The sequence below is a fragment of the Phocoena phocoena genome, chromosome 6, assembly GCF_963924675.1.
Source record: "Phocoena phocoena chromosome 6, mPhoPho1.1, whole genome shotgun sequence".
Classification (NCBI taxonomy): Eukaryota; Metazoa; Chordata; class Mammalia; order Artiodactyla; family Phocoenidae; genus Phocoena; species Phocoena phocoena.
In genome coordinates this window covers 110357480-110376492 of record NC_089224.1, presented here as the reverse complement: position 1 = coordinate 110376492, position 19013 = coordinate 110357480, and the positions used below count along the sequence as shown (strand labels likewise).

General features: G+C 44.8%; 1 protein-coding gene and 1 non-coding gene across 3 annotated transcripts in view; both read right to left on the bottom strand.

Moving 5' to 3' along the window:
• Window positions 1–19013, bottom strand: part of NUP214 (nucleoporin 214) — a 100779-nt gene that overhangs the window by 20182 nt on the left and 61584 nt on the right. For both annotated transcript variants that reach the window (XM_065878688.1, XM_065878689.1), the window contains exons 25-30: window positions 18774–18849; window positions 17352–17430; window positions 14544–14628; window positions 11997–12058; window positions 7652–9475; window positions 5309–5379 (exon numbers count right to left, since the gene is read on the bottom strand). In XM_065878688.1, coding sequence (XP_065734760.1) covers window positions 5309–5379; window positions 7652–9475; window positions 11997–12058; window positions 14544–14628; window positions 17352–17430; window positions 18774–18849 — 2197 coding nt within the window. The remainder of the gene's footprint in view (window positions 1–5308; window positions 5380–7651; window positions 9476–11996; window positions 12059–14543; window positions 14629–17351; window positions 17431–18773; window positions 18850–19013) is intronic.
• LOC136125222 (small nucleolar RNA SNORA48) lies at window positions 3321–3455 on the bottom strand. The gene has a single exon (XR_010655991.1). It is a non-coding gene; the product is annotated as a small nucleolar RNA SNORA48 (small nucleolar RNA).

Below are 19013 nucleotides of genomic sequence, written 5' to 3'. Positions count from 1 at the left end.
TTCTCTTCTGAGATTCCTTATTCAACCATTCTTTTATTTTCCTGTAAATCCTTGAGCACAACAGTTATCATAAAGTCTCTACCTGTTAGTTCTAATACTGGATCATCTGTAGGTTATTTTTTTGCTGATTTCTAAAGTGTGACCGTAGGTCCCCCTTTTCATTTTGCTTCTTCATGTGTTACATACCTTTTTTTGTTTGTTAGGTATACTGGACTTTATACAGAGGAACGGTGGTGTGGTGACTGAGGAATGCTAGCGTGTTCCCCAGAGAGTGAGAGACCACTCTCGTCTGTGTCCTAAAGTGAGGAGGCAATTATTCAGATCGCCCTAAGTGTCCAGTTGATCGGGAACTGGTTCACAGATTTAGACCGAACTCACCTCTGGTTAGCCAAACACTGTCTTTGCTTAGGGCTTAGGTTATTTGTCATGTAAGTGTTGGAGCCTGGAGCCAGAAGGCAGTTAGGCTGGAGTGCTACCTTTGGATTCAACAGTTTCAGGGAACAGGAGGTTGCAAGACTGCAAGTTCTTTCTGCTTTACTTTCTCTCAGCAAAATTGGGGGAGAGGTGAATAGAGGATTCTTATACTGAACTTGCAAGTCTTTCAGACTCCAATTTGTTGTTGTTGTCGTTTTTTTAAAAGCAGCTTTACTGGGATATAATTCATATACCACACAATTCACTGATTTAAAGTATAAAATTCAGGACTTCCCTGGTGGCACAGTGGTTAAGAATCCGCCTGCCAATGCAGGGGACACGGGTTCGAGCCCTGGTCCAGGAAGATCCCACATGCCGCGGAGCAACTAAGCCCATGCGCCACAACTACTGAGCCTGCGCTCTAGAGTCCGCGAGCCACAACTACTGAAGCCCGCGCACCTAAAGCCTGTGCTCCTCAACAAGAGAAGCCATCACAACGAGAGGCCCACGCACCACAACGAAGAGTGGCCCCTGCTCACCGCAGCTAGAGAAAGCCCGCGTGTGGCAACGAAGACCCAACCCAGCCAAAAATAAATAAATAAAAAATAAATAAATTTATAAAGTATAAAATTCAATGGTTTTGGTATATTACATCTTTAAGTTTTAAAACGTGTGGTAAAACACGTATGACATAAAACTTGCCCTTTTAATCATCTTTTAGTATACAACTGAGTGGCATTAATTATATTCACAATGTTGTCCAACAATTACCACTATTTCTAAAATTTTTCATCACCAAAACCGAAATTCTGCAACCATTAAACAAGAACTCCCTGGTCCCTCCTCCCCCCAGTTCCTGGTAGGCTCTAATCTACTTCCTGGCTCTACGGATTTACCTATTCTAAATATTCCATACAAGTGGAATCACACAGTATTTGTCCTTTTATATCTGGCTTATGTTACTTAACGTAATGTATTCACGATTTATTCATGTGTAATATGAATCACAACCCCATTCCTTTTGAAGGCTGAATAATATTCCTATGTACGAACAGACCACCTGTTGTCTATCCAATCCTCTGCTAATGAACACTGGGTTGTTTCCATCTTTTCGCCACTGTGGATAATGCTGCAATGAGCAGTGGTGATCAAGTGTCTGAGTTCTACTGCTGGGTCATATGACAGTTCTATGGTTAGCTTTTCAAGGAACCTGTTTTCCACAATGGCTGTACCATTTTCCATTCCAACCAGCAATATACGAGGGTTCCAATCTCTCCAATCTTTGTCAATACTTGTTATTCTTTGTTTTTTTTTTTTTAAATTATAGCCCTCCTAGTGGTTGTGGAGTAGTATCTCATTATGGTTTTGATTTTCATTTTCCTAATGTTTATAATACTACTGATTATCTTTTCGTGTGTTTATTGGTCATTTGTTTGCCCTCATTGTTGCCAATAGCTTCCTCTGGCTTCTCCAGCCAGTAAATTTCCTTCGGCAAGGCCTCTCTTCCACTTCCTAAACCCAGACCTGACATTTGCCCCCAAAAGCTGCTGTACCATCGAGCTCACCTACGATTAACTCCCCTGTCTGGAAATCAATTCAACAAGGCTTTCTGCCATGTTTTGATGGTCCCATCGTGACAGATTATATTTTCCAAAGATGGTCACAGTAGTATTTCTAGACCTAAATGCTCTTCTAGAGCAAGAGGTGAAGTCTATTCCCCTCCCCTTGAACCTGGGTGGGGCTTTGTGACTCCCTTGAACAAGAAGATGCAGTATACATGATGCTCTGTGACTTCTGAGGACAGGTTCTGCCTGGCTCCCCCTCTTTCTTAGAATATTCTTCCGTGGAATCCAGCCACCATGATGTAAGGAAGCCCAGGCCATACAGAGAAGCCACATGTAGATGTTGCAGCCAAGAGTTCCAGTTAAGATTGGAACTAACAGCCAAGCCAACCACTGGAGAATGCTACTGAGTTTTGGGGTAATTTGTTACACAGCACTAGATAATTCTAATATCCACAGAATTAGTGTGATTTTCACACCATCTGGATTTTTCTTGGTATTATGATGAAAATGAAGTTCTTCTATATCCTGGCCAGAATCTACCTGTATCCTTAGATTTTTCTGAGAATACCCCTACTACCTGAAAATTCATTCATTTTTACAATGCTTGTCCTGTGCTAGCCACAGTCCTAAGCACTGGGGATACAGTGACAAATATAACAGATAAAGCCCCTGCCATGACAGAAAAAAAATTCATTTGAATTTCTAGCCCCTCCAATTGCAAATATAATTTCTGTGAAGGAAGAACATGAGGTGCAGGGCAGTAACCAATATGGAGTTTATCACAGTAAGCTTTAAATCTCTTTGCTCAAATTATGCCTGCGAGAGAGAGAAAAAATTTATGCCTGTGAAAGTCACGCACGTAGCTCTAATTTGTTCATTTCCACAACGTAGTAACGTTCTACTACAGAGTAATATAAGTTCATCTGCCCAGTGGAATGGCCATAGCCGTCTGGGTTGCTTCTAGTCCTGTTATTGTAACAGTGTACCCTGGCGCACAGGTGCATCAGTTTCTCTAAAGAACAAACTAGGAGTGGAACCACAGGGCTTCACTAGATCACACCAGACTATCTTCCAAGGTGGTGTGCCAACCCACGCCCCAGCTAAGAGTGTACGTGAGTTTCTGTGGCTCTGCATATCTGCTGACATTTGGTATTGTTGGGCTTTTAAATTTCTGCTGCGTTACAGGTGTGCATCTCTTAGTGGTTTTACTTTGTGTTACTAATTAAGTTGAACGTTTATGGTCCTCTGGCTATCCTTTTTAAAAAATGTTTTCTTATTACTCTCTTTTCCTAAATTGTGCTAAAATATACATGAAACTTACCATTTTAGGCTTTTTTTCCCCCATGCGTCTGGGGCATGAACCAGGCATGGGCACAAACCAAAAGCCAAGCTCGGATAAACAAGGAGTTGCTTTGTCCCCGGCTGATATGAGACAGGCACCAGCAACCAGGTGCCACTTGACCCAGGTCAGGGGCAACATTTTAAGGATTTTAAGTGTATAATTCAGTGGCATTGAATACATTCCACAATGCTGTGTAACCAACACTACCCTTTTTTATGAAGTCTCTTGTCCTTTTTCTTTCTGTTGTGTTTTCTATTAAGTTTTCTATGTACAGAGCTCAATGAATTTTGACATATAACTGTTTATGATGTTCAACTTTTTTTTTGGCTGCGTTGGGTCTTCGTTGCTGCGCGCGGGGGCTTTTTCTAGTTGTGGCGAGCGGGGCTACTCTTCGTTGCGGTGCACGGGCTTCTCGTTGCGGTCGCTTCTCTTGTTGTGAAGCACAAGCTCTAGGCTCGCGGGCTCAGTAGTTGTGGCACACAGGCTTAGTTACTCCGCCGCATGTGGGATCTTCCCGTACCTGGTATTTTCAAGTTTGTCTTTTATTTCTTTACGGCACGTAAAACACAGCTGTTTTATAGTCTAGGAAGTCTCTGGAAATGTGTGTCTCATGTTTATTCTGGCTCTTGATCATAGTTCCTTGTTTCCTGTTGTGATAAATTTACGTGTGGGAATCAACGTCCTTAAAAATTATCTGAGGCCTACAGTTACTTTTCTTCAGAGTGGCCTGTGCTCTTCTGCCAGACATCTGGAGACACCGCCATCCTCGGATCGGGTCAAGCCGCATTCTCAGGCCGAGACCGGTGAATCTGGAGTCACAGCTTCTCGTGGGGAGGGTCTCTTTTAGCCCTCCCACTTTGTACACGTCTTGGTGAATGATGTCTGCCCCTCTGCCCTTTTGGTGTTGTTAACATAGTCAATAGATTAGTAGATGCTCTCAGGGCAGAACTGGCTTCTGTGCTCCACTCACTTCTACAGGTTCCCATTTTCCCTTTAATCTGGTTTGGTTAAATACCTTATTAGTTTATAAGTGCTTTTGAAACTATGGTTTGTACGTTTTATGTAGCCATCTTTAGCTGTTTTCAGTGGGGAACTTGAAAACCAGAAGTTCTGTTTCTCGGTCAAGGATCACTGACTAGGGCAGGGCCCATCTTCTAAGGAAAAAGGTGATAAAGAAAATCTCCTACTCAAGACTTGGAAGAAACATAATATGGCTACCACTTTCTTAACTACTGGACAAGTACCAACCCCACCTTTAGAGAGTCACAATCGTTTCCAATATATCAGAGTGCCTTATGAAGTTACTGTGATCTAAATGCAGCAGCTAGCTTTCACAACAGTAAATTTAACCCCTCTGGGTCCTCCGTGTCCTCATCTGTCAAATGGGGATACTAACAGCGTTACCTTATACGAGTACTAATGATTCCAGGACTCAGTGCGTGTACAGCACTTAAAACCACACCCGGCACATAGATAGCCACTAGCTAGACAAAGTGAAACGGCTCAGGTCACCGAAAGGCCCCTGGACTACATACTGCTTCGCACAGGGGCCACACACAGCTTCTGCTACATATTCTTCTGCATCGTGTTTAAACAACGACTTAAATAAAAACGTTTAGCTCAACGGCCTTAAAAAAGGCCAAGGAGCAGGTTTAACCCATGGGCCATAGTTTGCCAATCCCTGGCCTAACAACAGGCAGAAGATGGATGGAAATCAGGCAATGTGCTTTAAAGTGCTTCCCGAGAGGACTTTCACACAAGGATCAAAACTGTAGTGATTCTCTCGAATCGGAGGCTGAGACTTCTGCATCCCCAAGGGAGCTACAGAAGGCAGAGCTTGAGAACCACAGGGCTGTTTGTTGGGGCTGGTTACATCCTACAGGACCGGTGTACATCCTACGGGAACATGACTGATTGCATCCTATAGGAACGACGCAGATGGGTTTGATACATGTTGACATGAATAGAGGCAAACATCCATATTTACCTGGCCAAAGACTGTTCCACCAGTACTGGCTGCTTGACCAAACAAAGAACCAGTATTACTAGACCCAAAACCTGTAAAATAAAAAGAAAACCAAAGTTTAATTTGGATGACCCTTCTATAATATCAAAGTTTTGTTTTTTACTCTTTAAATGGCATTCAGGTGTGCTTAAGTGCCTCACAGTAAATCAACTCGTGAAGAAAGTCTGTTTTCCTACCTAGGAAATGGAGAAAATTATGAGTAAATAATTTAAAGAAACCCTTTTTTTTCATTGCTAGAATTTTAGAATAGTAAAAAAAAGTCCCAAAGTCCCAAGGACTGAATCCTTGTCTCCTACCAAACCCCAGGTGGGTGAGGACTCTCAGTGTAGCTCCCCTAGACTTACAGCTGCCAAGAAGTGCTTCCAGTGACTGACTGAAAATCATGAATATTCCTTCTCCCTGGTTACCTCTAATCTCAAATACCAGATGCCTTCAGGGTCGTTTATCTTTCTTCTAGGTGGCAGAACGTGGTTGAGGTGCTGAGTTAACAGGGCCTGGGAAAATCAGGAAGAACTATATTTTACAACAAAAGAGCCCTAGATCAGGAGCTGGAGGACAAGAGTTCCACGCTCGTCTCTGCTACTGGTCTAGGCAGGGGAGCTCAGGCAAGGCTCAGTTCCTCAACCAGCGCTGGAGGAGAGGCTGCTCAGGTTATCTTTCCACCTAGCTCCCGTAGGAAAGAAGGGTTTTTCAGAGGTTCTCAGTTGTATTGAAATAGTTTTTTTTTTTTTTTTTTTTTTTTTGCGGTACGCGGGCCTCTCACTGCTGTGGCCTCTCCCGTTGCGGAGCACAGGCTCCGGACGCGCAGGCTCAGCGGCCATGGCTCACGGGCCCAGCCACTCCACGGCATGTGGGATCTTCCCGGACCGGGGCACGAACCTGTGTCCCGTGCATCGGCAGGCGGACTCTCAACCACTGCGCCACCAGGGAAGCCCCTGAAATAGTTTTGATTATACTTGTGAACGAGGATTCTCAAGTTTTGACTGCAGAACAAAAAGATGCACTAGCGATAGCGGTAACTATCCTACTCTCTTTTAAGACCCACAAGGCCTCTTCCCTGCCCGTTCTCTAGACCAACTTATCACATCTCCTCCCGTCACTCCAACAGGCCAAGCAGCCTCTTCACAGGGCATCAGGTGGATCCCAAAACTGTCGTGCACCACTGTGTTCTTGTAGTGGAACATAGTGGGAGCTTCACAAACATTTGTTGAAGGCAGGAAGAAAATGACTTCCTTTCTAATAAGTTATGAACCAGTTTCAAATAAATTTTCACCAAAGGAATGAACACGCAGTTACTTGTAATCCTGTCCACCAAATCACTGATCGTTGATTCCGCCCCCTCATCCCCTGAGCCTGATGGCTGAAGAAATGCCTTTCATAAGATAACCATGGAGAAAGGAAAATTAGAAGAGATACTCGAGTTGTCCTGTCTACTGGCTTTAGGAGCAAAAGCAGCTGCTAAGATTGGACATGCAATAGTGAGGATTACATTTTACTTTCAAAAGTAGTAAAATTTAAAGATTTGTTTCTTTAAAAGAATTACACTGGGGCTTCCCTGGTGGTGCAGTGGTTGAGAGTCCGCCTGCCGATGCAGGGGACACGGGTTTGTGCCCCGGTCCGGGAGGATCCCACATGCCGCGAAGCGGCTGGGCCAGTGAGCCATGGCCGCTAAGCCTGCGCGTCCGGAGCCTGTGCTCCGCAACAGGAGAGGCCGCTACGGGAGAGGCCACAACAGTGAGAGGTCCACGTACCGCAAAAAAAAAAAAAAGAATTACACTGAAAATAGAAAAATAATCCAACTTCTCAAATGTCACTATTTGCCCTTCTAGAAAGCAAGGTGGTGTCAGAGGAAACATGAAATACCGGCAGCACAGAGGACTAGGATGAGGAGCTCTGGAGTCTAGTCTTGGCTCCAGTAGTGGCACTAAATGACATTAGATCGGTCACCTCGAGGCCTGACAGGTTTGGACATAATGACCTCCAAAGCACCTTGCCAATGTAAAATTTCATACTTATGAGTCATTCGTTATTTGCCATGACTTTACATCTGTTTTTCTCCCCCCATGAAACTGGCACTCCGGTGGCTAGGAGAGTGGAGAACTTGCTGAGAAGCACAACTGGAGCTGCAGTGATTAGACCAAAGAAATGCCCGAGACTGCCAGTGGCCAGGCTCCCTTCCGGACTTTCCAGAGCCTCTTCTGTTTTCCTTTCCTTTCTTTTAATCACCAAACTAATGCAGATTTGCTGCAAATGTTTCAAATAATACAGAGGACAACAAAGTAAAAATCTTCTATAAATTCTTACCTGAAGCTTGACAAAAGCTAAACCCAGAGGATGGCGCTGTCGTGGTGGTGGCTGAGGTGCCACCGAACACAGAGCTTCCCTGCCCAAAGCCAGGACTTTGGCCAAAGGCAGGAGGGCTGCTCTGGCCAAAGAGCCCTCCTCCAGTGTTGGCAGAAGACTGTCCAAATGAGAAGGAGCTGGAGCTACTGGCGCTTGAAGATGCACCGAACACGTTCCCGCTGGTGGACGCGGGGGTGGGGGACGCGGACTGACCAAAAGCCGGCACGGAGCTGAAGCCGGGCTGACTGAAGGAAAAGCCGCTCGCGGGGCTGCTGGTCGGCTGCCCGAAGGCCGGGGCCTGCCCGAAGCTCGTCTGTCCAAAGACCGTCGGGGCGGAGGTGCCAAACGCTGGGCTGCCGAACCCCGAGCCGCTGACCTGCGGCGCGGCAGCCACCGTGCTGGCGATGCCGCCTGCCTGCTGTCCGAACAGGCTCGGGGCAGTGCTGGCAGCCACCTGTCCAAACATGGGGGTCGCCGAGGGGGCAGTGGCTGTGTGGCCAGTGAGCTGGCTGAAAGCCGAGCTAGAGCTGGCGGCCGGCGGCTGAGTAAAGACAGGCGAGCCCGAAGTGACCGCCCCAAACACTGCGGGATCCGTGGCTGGGCCTGGAGCATCACCGGAAACAGCGCTGGAGGTGGCGGGAGGCCTGGATGTTTCCGGGGCCACGGGGCCGGCACCTGGAACGGCAGGTGCTGCGACGGCAATCTGCCCAGGTGCTGCCGGGGTTGGGGCAGGGGACGGCGGTTCGGTCTTGGCGTCCGGGGCCCCGGTGGCTGCCGGAGTGGCCTCAGCGGACGGCGCTAGGACGGTGGCACTGGGCGCCGCTGTACCAGGGCTGCTGGCCACAGGCTGGACGAGAGCGGGCTCCTTCTTCACAGAGTCAGACGTTTGAGAAGGAGCCTGGGGAAGCTGGGCGGATGGCTGCTGCCCTAGGAGGGAGGCTGTTGACACTAAGGCCTCACTACTACCTGGCTTCTCAGGCAGAGCCGATGACGTGGCTGCTTCCGTGCTTTTACTGGAGGACGTGGGCACGGTGGGAGCAGATGCTGAACTCAGGAGGCTGCCAAACGACAAGGCGGGGAGGGATGTAGGAAGGGGTGTGGCAGCGGCAGTGGCAGAGGACGGCGCTGTACTACTTGTCTGCTGGCCTCCGAACGGAAAACTCGTCTTGCTACCGCTTAGCGATAGCCCCGCAAAACTGATTACGCTGGAGGGTCCCGCACTGGTGAGCGGCAGGCTGCCAAAGATGCCTGTCGAGGAACTGCCGGGGCTGGGGCCGGCCGCAGCCGCCAGGGTCACTGCGGTGGCAGCCACAGAGGAGGTCACGGGAGGCTCCGCGGGCTTCCCCAGCACCACGGGGCCGGTGAAACTAAACCCGGAGGGGATGGCCGAAGTCTTGGTGGGCTGTGCACTAGCACCAGTCCCGCCTGGGGATGAAGCCTTACTGGCTGCCTTTGTAGAATCATCTGCTTGGCCAACCCGCAGTCCTGAAAAACTTCCTAGAGTCTCTCCAGCCAGAGAACTTGGAAACAGGAGCTCTCCCAACTTGGACGGCGGAGCTTCCACCTTGCCAGAGGGGGTGGAAAGAGCAATTCCAGAAGGTGCCACGGGCCTGCCGCCGGATGGAGCAGACTCCCCAGGAGAGGGACCAGCGGCTCCCATGCTACTTGACGTCGTCATTCCCGAGGGAGGTGAGCTTTCAGGAACGGCCTCGTAAAAAGGTTTGCCTGTCCCGCCAAAGGAGAATGTGTCCAGCTGGTTTGACTCTTTGCCGGGGGGTGCTGCCACTAGCAAGAAAAATAAATTAGGAAATGGACTGGATTTCACAAAATATGACCTATCACAGTCTCACTGACTTTTCTAAGCCGAAGCCTCTCTCCTCCCTTGATACTGTCAGGGACAGCTTGTTCTGACAGCATAAGACAGAACAAATGCTTCTCCGCAGGAACGTTAGCTCTGAGTCATCTCACTGAGGTGGGATGAACGAATGTTCTCTTTATGACCATTAAATAATAACAAATACACCTCTATCTAGAGTACATGAAATTAACCTAGTGGCCCAAAAGAGAAAGAAAAGGCATCTTCCCACATTTCCCCCGTGTGTGTGCCGCAATTACATTCCGGGCAACAGTACTAGCCTATGGACCTCCTGAGAGACCAGGAATTGATCCTTTTTTTTTTTTTTTGGCCGCACCATGCGGCTTGTGTGATCTTAGTTCCCCAACCAGGGATTGAATCCAGGCCCTTGACAGTGAGAGCACGGAGTCCTAACCACTGGACCACCAGGAATTCCTCCTTTGGTTTTATGGACAGATAGAGTGTCAATCCACAGGCAATCATTTTTACCTATAATTAAGGGCTACTTCCTAGTGCTCTCCTCACTAAGTGCTTTCATGGCAGCAGTGTGGCCAGATGGTCAAGGACATATGTGGGCTCTGAGGCTGGGGGCTCTGCCACTTGCTGGCTGTGCAACTCTGGAAAAGTTAATTGACTTCTCTGGGCTTCAATTTCTCCATTTGGAAGAGAGAGCTAATAACAGCACGTACCTCACAGAGTTGTTACGAAGATTAAATGAAATACAGGTAAAGCATTCACAAGGCCTGGTCAAAAAACTGATCAATAACGACTAATTTGATACTTACAAACTGAAATTGGTCTATGGAAAGTGCTGGTTGATGTTTCTAACTCCATGCTGTTTTAAAAAGTCTGTCTAGGGGCTTCCCTGGTGGTGCAGTGGTTGAGAGTCCACCTGCCGATGCAGGGGACACGGGTTCGTGCCCTGGTCCGGGAAGATCCCACATGCCGCGGACCGGCTAGGCCTGTGAGCCATGGCTGCTGAGCCTGCGCGTCCGGAGCCTGTGCTCCGCAACGGGAGAGGCCACAACAGTGAGAGGCCCGCATACGGCAAAAAAAAAAAAAAAAAAAAGTCTGTCTATCACAAACTCCTGAGAACACTACAAAGCCCCTACTATATACAGGTAATTTCCAGAAACCCCTCTTTGTGTCACTGGTGTTGTACTGAGCTGTTTATGATTTTGGATTGTTGTCTATTCTTGTATTAATGAAAATGTTTATGGAATTACTATTGTGTTTTATTACTAATTTATTTCATTTAGGATTTTTGAAATTATTCTGTTCCTCTCCAATCTTTTTATATCATTGAGTTGTTTTTCTTCTAGAAAGTGAGACTGGGGAGAGGGTGGGCCTCAAGGGTATTCAGCCACATCTAAGTGGGCAGAAGAGTTTAAGAATCACTGCTCCAGAGAGAAAGGAATGAGACCAACAACCCTTTAAGTGCCACACACAGCTCAGGTTTAGGAAGTCTGCTATGCTTTCAGCTCCCTAATCTCCCTCCAGGAGGTTTTAGGAGATCTCTTTTTTACTAAAAAAAACTTCTACCACTTGGGTTGACACGTAGAAAGCGCTCATAAAAATATGTGTTGAACGAAGAGATGAAAAATGGTCATTGTCTTATTTATCATAGGGAAAACCTGGAAAGAGCCTAAATGTCCAAAAGGTGAATAGTTAAATAAATTATGGCATATCCACAAGACAGAAATTATGTGGCCATCAAAAATGACATTTACACAAGATTTTCAATAATACTGGAAAACTCACAAGAGATTGTGTTAAATGAAATGAGTGGAAGCAAAAACCCCAGAAGGAAATATAACCGAATGGCAATGGTTAAGGGTACAATGTGTGATTCTAGAACACATCACTTTTATGATAAAATATAACAATCACTTTTATAATAAAAGCTTTCTTTTTAAAATAAAAGTAAACTTAATTACTTAAACTGAGAACTGGAAGGCACTTAAAAAGTACATCTGGTTTCCTTATAGGTCTTCAAAGTCTTTTAAACATTAAAAACATGCTGGTTGGTAGATCTGTAACAACATGCATGAGACCAGTGTGTTTTCTGCTAGGTTATCAAGGAAAAAAGACGAATTCAGTCTTTGATATCTATAGTATTAAGTCTATCTCATCCTATGAACTGATAAAATTTTAAGTGACATAGGAAAAAGATGGAAAAAAATAATTCACATGTAAACATTCACATTTAAAGCACAGCCTTGCTTTTCTAGAAGCAAATCCTTTCCTTGTACTTAATTATGAAGAGTAGAAGCCCTTCCCCAGTTTCGTAAATCTAGCCTATTTTTAATGCATAATATCAACACCAGGTTAACTGCAGATACTTTAGGCAAGACGCAGCGGCAAGCAAAATGCCAACATTTCTGACCCCCGAAACCTGCACTTGTTTAGGGGGAAACACAGAAGTAACGCTATGCCATGCAGAGACTGTACCTTGTGTGGCCGTGAAATTAGAAGACGGTGTCGGTGTGACTATCCCAAAATTAAAGCCAGTCCTAGGGAGGGGAAGAAAAGAAGCTAAAAGTGAACAAACCCAAGGCACAACATTGCCCTTTTAAAGTACATTTTATAATTCATTCACACAAACTGTTCTCGAGGGACTTACAATCTAGAAGATAAACGTCAACAAAGTGAAAGCACATTATCTCTGAAGCAGCAGAGCCATCGCAAGCTCTCTAAGTGGGGAGAGACAATTTGTGGGTGAGGTAAGAAGGGAGAAGCAGGTGAGAAGACCTTGGAGGAACAGCTGGGCTTTCCACGGTGGAGGCTGGGGTGGGGACCTATTCCAAGGAAAGCAAAGGAGTAGGAGAAACGCACTGGGAATGTTTCTGTGGGGAGAGTGGCCAGAGCAGATGGCCCACCTAGCGAGGAAGACGAGACAGGCTGGAGGACCTCTGTGACCCAGACCGAGACCGAAGAGCGCGTCAGGACAGCGCACGCCACAGGGAGGTGACGGACAGCACGGAACAGGAGCCACTGTCTCTGCCGTTCTGACAGAATGCTTAGTTCTGGGCTGGGAAATTTGGTTCAAAAGCTTTTCTTTTCTTTTTTTAAAATTTTGGCCACACCTCGCGGCTTGCGGGATCTCAGTTCCCCAACCAGGGACTGAAGCCGGGCCGTTGGCAGTGAAAGCGCCGAATCCTAACCACTAGACCACCAGGAAACGGCCCTCAAAAACTTTTCTGACTCCTGTCATCACGTCGTCTCTTTCTGTACATTTTCTTTACACCATGAATGAAGACACCATGGCCAAAGAAGAAAACGCAGCACGAGCTGAGCCAGAACAGACTATTTACTGTGAGAAAAGTTCAAATAGCACATTTAAAACTCTACAGCTTTAAAATGTAAGGGACCAAGCATACCAAATATGGTAAGAAATGGTAAGGACTGGACTTAGAGTTGTCTTTTTAACCCATCATTGGCTTCGTCAAATGGACCAAGATCACCTAAGAGGTTGTGTTAAACATTTCATCACATCAAAAAAGAAAACAATTCTCTTTCTTTGTCTCAAACTTGGTGAAGAAATTTTATCTAATAGAGGTAAGCCACTGACCCAATGACCCAAACCTTTTCAGGTTATTTTAAAAATGGCAAGAAGACTATCAGTTCACAGAAGTAAAGATTAAAAGATGCAGTAACTCCAGGGCTTCCCTGGTGGTGCAGTGGTTAAGAATCTGCCTGCCAATTCAGGTGACCTGGGTTCGAGCCCTGGTCCGGGAAGATCCCACATACCACGGAGCAACTAAGCCCATGCGCCACAACTACTGAGCCTGTAGCCTGTGCTCTAGAGCCGTGAGCCACTACTACTGAGCCCGTGAGCCACAACTATTGAAGACCGCGTGCCTAGAGCCCATGCTCTGCAATAAGAGAAGCCACCGCTGGGAGAAGCCCGCACACCGCAACAAAGATTAGCCCCCGCTCGCCGCAACTAGAGAAAGCCCGCGCGTAGCAATGAAGACCCAACGCAGCCAAAATTAAATAAATAAAATAAATAAATTTATTAAGGAAAAAAAAAAAGATGCAGTCTGGCACTGACCTACTCTTTAAAATTTGCTCCAAACTACCTTTGGGAAGTAGAAAACATAACGATTGACAGTAAAATATATATAATTTCCTCCCCTCAAATTCTATTCTAACCACCTCCTTTCTTTTAAGGGGTTAGGTTGAAGGATGCTCAAGAAACAAATTCACGTCAGGAAAAAGAGATTGTGGTCAATATGATTCCAGTTACAAAAGCATAACCTGAAAGAGCTTAAGAGGCTTTTCTAATGGAACTGAACATGCAACTCTTCACAGTAAAAACAATCTTTGGATGGGTTTTTATCTCAGCCACACAGAGCCTAACTCCACCCCTGAAGGGGAAGGACGCTTTGGCGACTCTCACAGGTTTCAAGATGAGTGCTTATAGCACAGAGAAAAGGCACTCTCCTTCCAAGGTTAATAAAAGCTCCCTTTGGAATGAGGGTTAGAAGACCCTTTTGTTTTTAAAGATGACTCAACTTGACAAGTATAGCCATCATTACTTTTTTAAAAATGAAACAGAAATGTATGTCCCCACATCTATATAAAACCCAAATTTTCGAATGGCTACTGTCTTGATCTCTCAGAAGTTGCATAGAACATGACCTCTCAAGGCAGCAAAGCCAATCCAAACTTCTCACCCAGCCCCCAGATGGTGTCAGAATGAAAACACCTCAGTGTGATAAACCTGATCAACCACAGACTCACTATCCAAAGAAAATGGAGCCTATCCTAAAAAACAAAACAAATAAGCAAGTATGTAATAACACATTTATAAACTTGAATCAAAAAGGGGAAAGAGATTTACATTAGGACACTAAACTACTGTCACTATTATCAAACGCATCACTGCAGTGATAAGAACTCTGGCTTCATGTAAGTATACCTACTGATTGTAGGATTTGGGACAGCTATCTGTAAGGTTGCTGGTGATGTCACAAAATTTAGTTCGCTACTGACCCTGACGGAGAAAATGAGAAAGACTTGCTGAACTGCCCAACAACAGATGGGGTAGACGTCACAGCTGTCTCTATCTTGGTTGCCACTGGTCCTGAAATTATGGAAAAAAATGAGAACATTACAAAAAAACAGTTAGAATCACCATTTTAGTTTAATTCTCTGTGGCAGCGAATGCGTGGTGCCGTGTAGAGCACAGCCCCAGGTCACGCACTTTCTATGACAAGTCGGTGGCCGCAGCGCTGCTGCCTAAGTCATGCTGCCTCAAGGTCTCTGAACTTGCTCTCTGGCTCAGTCACTGTCAATTCCAAACCAGGACATGCCACACTTGCCCCTTTGCAGGAAAGAGGTCAAAATAGCTGGAGTGCAGTTCAAATTTAAGGCTTTAAAAGTAGCTTTTACAATTACCAAAAAGTAATATATACCAAAGGAAAAACAAAATTCCAAAGAGAAATAGGTTAACTAAATATCTCTGAGTAGTGACTTCGTGGCTATTTGCTTTCTCTCCGCATTTCTGTATTTTCCATAGACTTTTTGTATTTAAATAATAGTTCTTTTTTTTAAATTACAGAGGTAACATATGATTGCTGTAATCTAGAGAAGTATAGAGAGTTAAAAGTGCAATCCATCATCCTTCCCACATTCAATATACTGTAACTACTTATTAATAGTCTGGGGTATTACCTACAATCTTTCCCCTATCGCTCTACTTTTAAAAGGAGGAGGGGAATGGGGGAATTACATTTAAAAAGCCCAAATCAGGGATTCCCTGGTGGCGCAGTGGTTGAGAGTCCACCTGCCGATGCAGGGGACACGGGTTCGTGCCCCGGTCCGGGAAGATCCCACATGCCACGGAGCGGCTGGGCCCGTGAGCCATGGCCGCTGAGCCTGCGCTTCTGGAGCCTGTGCTCCGCAACGGGAGAGGCCACAACAGTGAGAGGCCCGCGTACCACAAAAAACAAACAAACAAAAAAAACTTAACAGGGTACAACTGCACAGTGAAGTCTTTGGCTACCATTAAAATGAGTGAGGTAGAGTTGTATCAGATCTGGAAAGGTGAACATGATATTTACTTTAGGGGGGGCGGGGAAACAGATTACATATCAATATATACAGGATATGACTATTTTTGTTTAAAAAAACAATACACATCAAACCCCAAGAGATACACATCAAATCGCTGAGGGCTGTTATCTCTGGAACAGGGAACTTATAGGGCAGCTTTCGTTTTCTACATTATATAGCTCTACACCATAGACTTTTTGTGGACTTGAAATAGCTCTATAATCAGAAAAACAATGAAGGTATTTCCATTATTAATAAGGAAATTATTCTATAGAAGTTTCAGAAATGCATTTTTTTTTTAAAGAAAGTTTTTGCAAACTCTTAAATAGTACTTTTCAGGGAAATTTTCCTACTTAAAAAAAGTCTGTTTCCAGAAAGTGAGGACAGAGGAAACACACAGCAAGGACAGAGAATATTTCACAATCATCACTGAATGATGAATCCTAGAAATTTCTTCGCAAGTCATGCTAACTGCCTAGACATGCACAAAACAAAGCCCCTTAGATATCCTTGATTCTTAACTTCAGGAGTGACAAAAAACTCTCCAATAAAATCCTTGAAAGGGGTTAAGATACATAATCTTTCAAAAAATTTTTCTAAAATATTAGCTAGAAATGGAAACAAATTTCTTAATTTGAATCCTAAATGATTCAAAAGTCTTCGACAAATTCCACTGAAATTTCCCTTCTAACATAAAGTTTTAGCTGCTAGTTAAGAAGTGCTATACACCTCCTTCTCATGGAGGCTTATATGATAAAAACTGTGCTCCTCCATTAATCCGAATTCTAGAATACAACTTGGGCTTACACAGTAATGGTTTTCTTCTGAGTGCAAGGAATACTTCTGAAGATAAACCCAATATCCAATGAGAAAGATTTGACTACAGAGAAGTTGGGATGATGGTATGATTGTGTAGAGATTACGGAAAGCAGGCTGCTAAAGTGTGAAGTCCAGCATCTCGAACAGAATTTATTGGCTTGAAGACCCACTGGAGAGCATGAATCAGAATAAAAGCTAGAGTCCAGAGCATGGGGAGAACGCTGGACTGCGGGCAGCACAGTCTAGCATTTTCTGGGCTGTAGCAGAAAGTAGCACATGTCAAATGAAGCGGACTCCAACACAGAGTCAACAAAAGGGGCTGCTGAGGAAGAGCCCACATTAAACTAGGCACTACGTGTAAGCACACTTCTAGGCCAAGTGGGCTAGGGCGGCGTGGATGCCTGGGCAGAGCGCTTTATGGTGACTGTAAAAACTAATTTCGGTTGAGAGTAATTACGCCTGCGTGACTGCTGGAAGCGTGTGAAGCCACAGTCTTTTAATACTGAATTTTATCTACTCTGAGATCTTATATTGTAACAGATCCATTTTACTTTCTGTGTTTTACCAGCTTCTGAATTGTCCTTGTAAACGCAGAGAGTTTTTCTTTCCTTTGTAGTAGAAGAAATAGAGTTCAGTATTCTGATCCACTCCTCTCTAAACTTTGATTATCCAGCAAGGCAGGTGCTCCTTTTTAGGAAAAACATTTAAAGGCAGGCTTTCTCCTATTGCTCTCATATTTCAGAAGTCTGCAGAGCTGCTGAAGGGCTCACTAATTTCCTGGATATTCTACATCAACTGAGGCCTTTCAAATATGTCTTCACTGTACTTGATTTCACATCAAGCTGCCTTTGTGATCCACAACAATCAACTCTACTGTGGAGCATATCTTTCACCTTTATTTTCACTAAAACAAAAGTGCAAACTTACCTGATGCTTTATCACCAGATGACAATTGACTGGACGCTGGTGTGGGCCCAGACGGCTTTAAGGCGTTTATCAGAGATCCCTATAACAGGAGCAAGACATTTATGTGAAACCGCAAACGAGCCTTTGGAATAAAGGAACATGTAAAATGATAACATAATTTAAAATAAGCAAGCACAAACACTTTGATTTAGTTTAATTTTGTTTTTTCCTTTTCAATTTAAGTCAGTATTTTTAAATGCTTACCACATGTAAGATCGTATCAGAGATGGGAATATTCCACAAGCACCAAGAAAACAGAGTCAGGCCTGTTTAGCTGGTGGCTATTTCCTCAGTGCCTAACACAAGACTTGGCACGTAAAAGGCACTGGGATATTTGATACACAAATGAAGGAAGAAGTTAATGAATGAAATAGGTCCTGGCTCTCAACAAAACTTATAATAAGGTTAGAAAGCAAAACTGTTCAACTTATCCACCTCCAGTCAATGTTCCTTTTCTCTTGGTAAGGCAAGAGGATTTGTGCCTTACCATGTGTCTTCCAAGGTGAACATGGAAACCTCCAGAAGAAAGGCCAAATGCTAACCACTTAAGTGTCATGTTAAGTCACGGCAAGCTAAGGTAGATAGCCACGTCTGAGAACTCACAATAGGCAAGTTCTGATGTTCAATCTCAAACACAATCTACCATTATTTCTAGAGACAGAGATGAGTAGCAGAGCAACCAGGTTTCTTAGGGAAAGTCTCCGAGAGAGCTTGGTCTACCTTTCACCATCTCTTGTGATTTTCTTCTGGATTGCGTAACTGTTCATAATATAACCTACCTTTGTAAGAGACAATGTTTATCAGGCAACAGCCTGAAAGTAGACATAACACACATCACTGAAGATGCAAGGTCTGAAAAACAGGGATTGCAAGAGAAAGCAAGAGAACCTATCCCCTGGATGCTGACACGGGAAGGTACAACGAACAAAGCAGTGGATAGGAAGAAGTTGGAAGACTTGGGTTCCAGCTCTGGTTCCATCATTTAGTAAAAACCGTGGAAGCCTACGTTAGTCACTTGAGCCCCGGCTTCTTCATTAGTGAAACATAGCTGAACACCTGTCTTGTCTATATGGTTGTTGTATGGGTTAACTAAGACAATGTTAAATGAAAGTAAATTTCAACTCCATGCAGATACCCCATATACAAATATAGAATTATGACCCAAGATTACTAGGTGCAGGATGTCACATGGCCTACAAAGACAGTATCAGGTCCTAACTGACCTGCCAGGTCGAGACTGGCATAAACTGTGGAGAAAGGATCACAGGCCTTTGTCAGACTTACAGTTCCTTTAAACAACATGAGGACCTAGTACAGCACTGTCTTCAGTTACAAAGACGGTCACTGCAGGTCACGTCAGTAAAGCCCAAAGCAGCAGGTTACCTGCTTAGCTTGGTGAGCAGACGCTGGGGTCAACATCGGGTGAGGTGTTTTGGCTGCGGAGTACGGCACTGAAGAACTGAAAAACACAAAGCATATGCTCAAGAGAAAGGCACGACTGGGCGTAAATCACATTCATCCCTGAGCCAACCTTCTGTCCAAAAAATAATATCAACTTAGGGGTAGAATATAGATGTCTGGGACCCTAATCAAAGTCATTTGACATTTTTCGGATTGCAGACT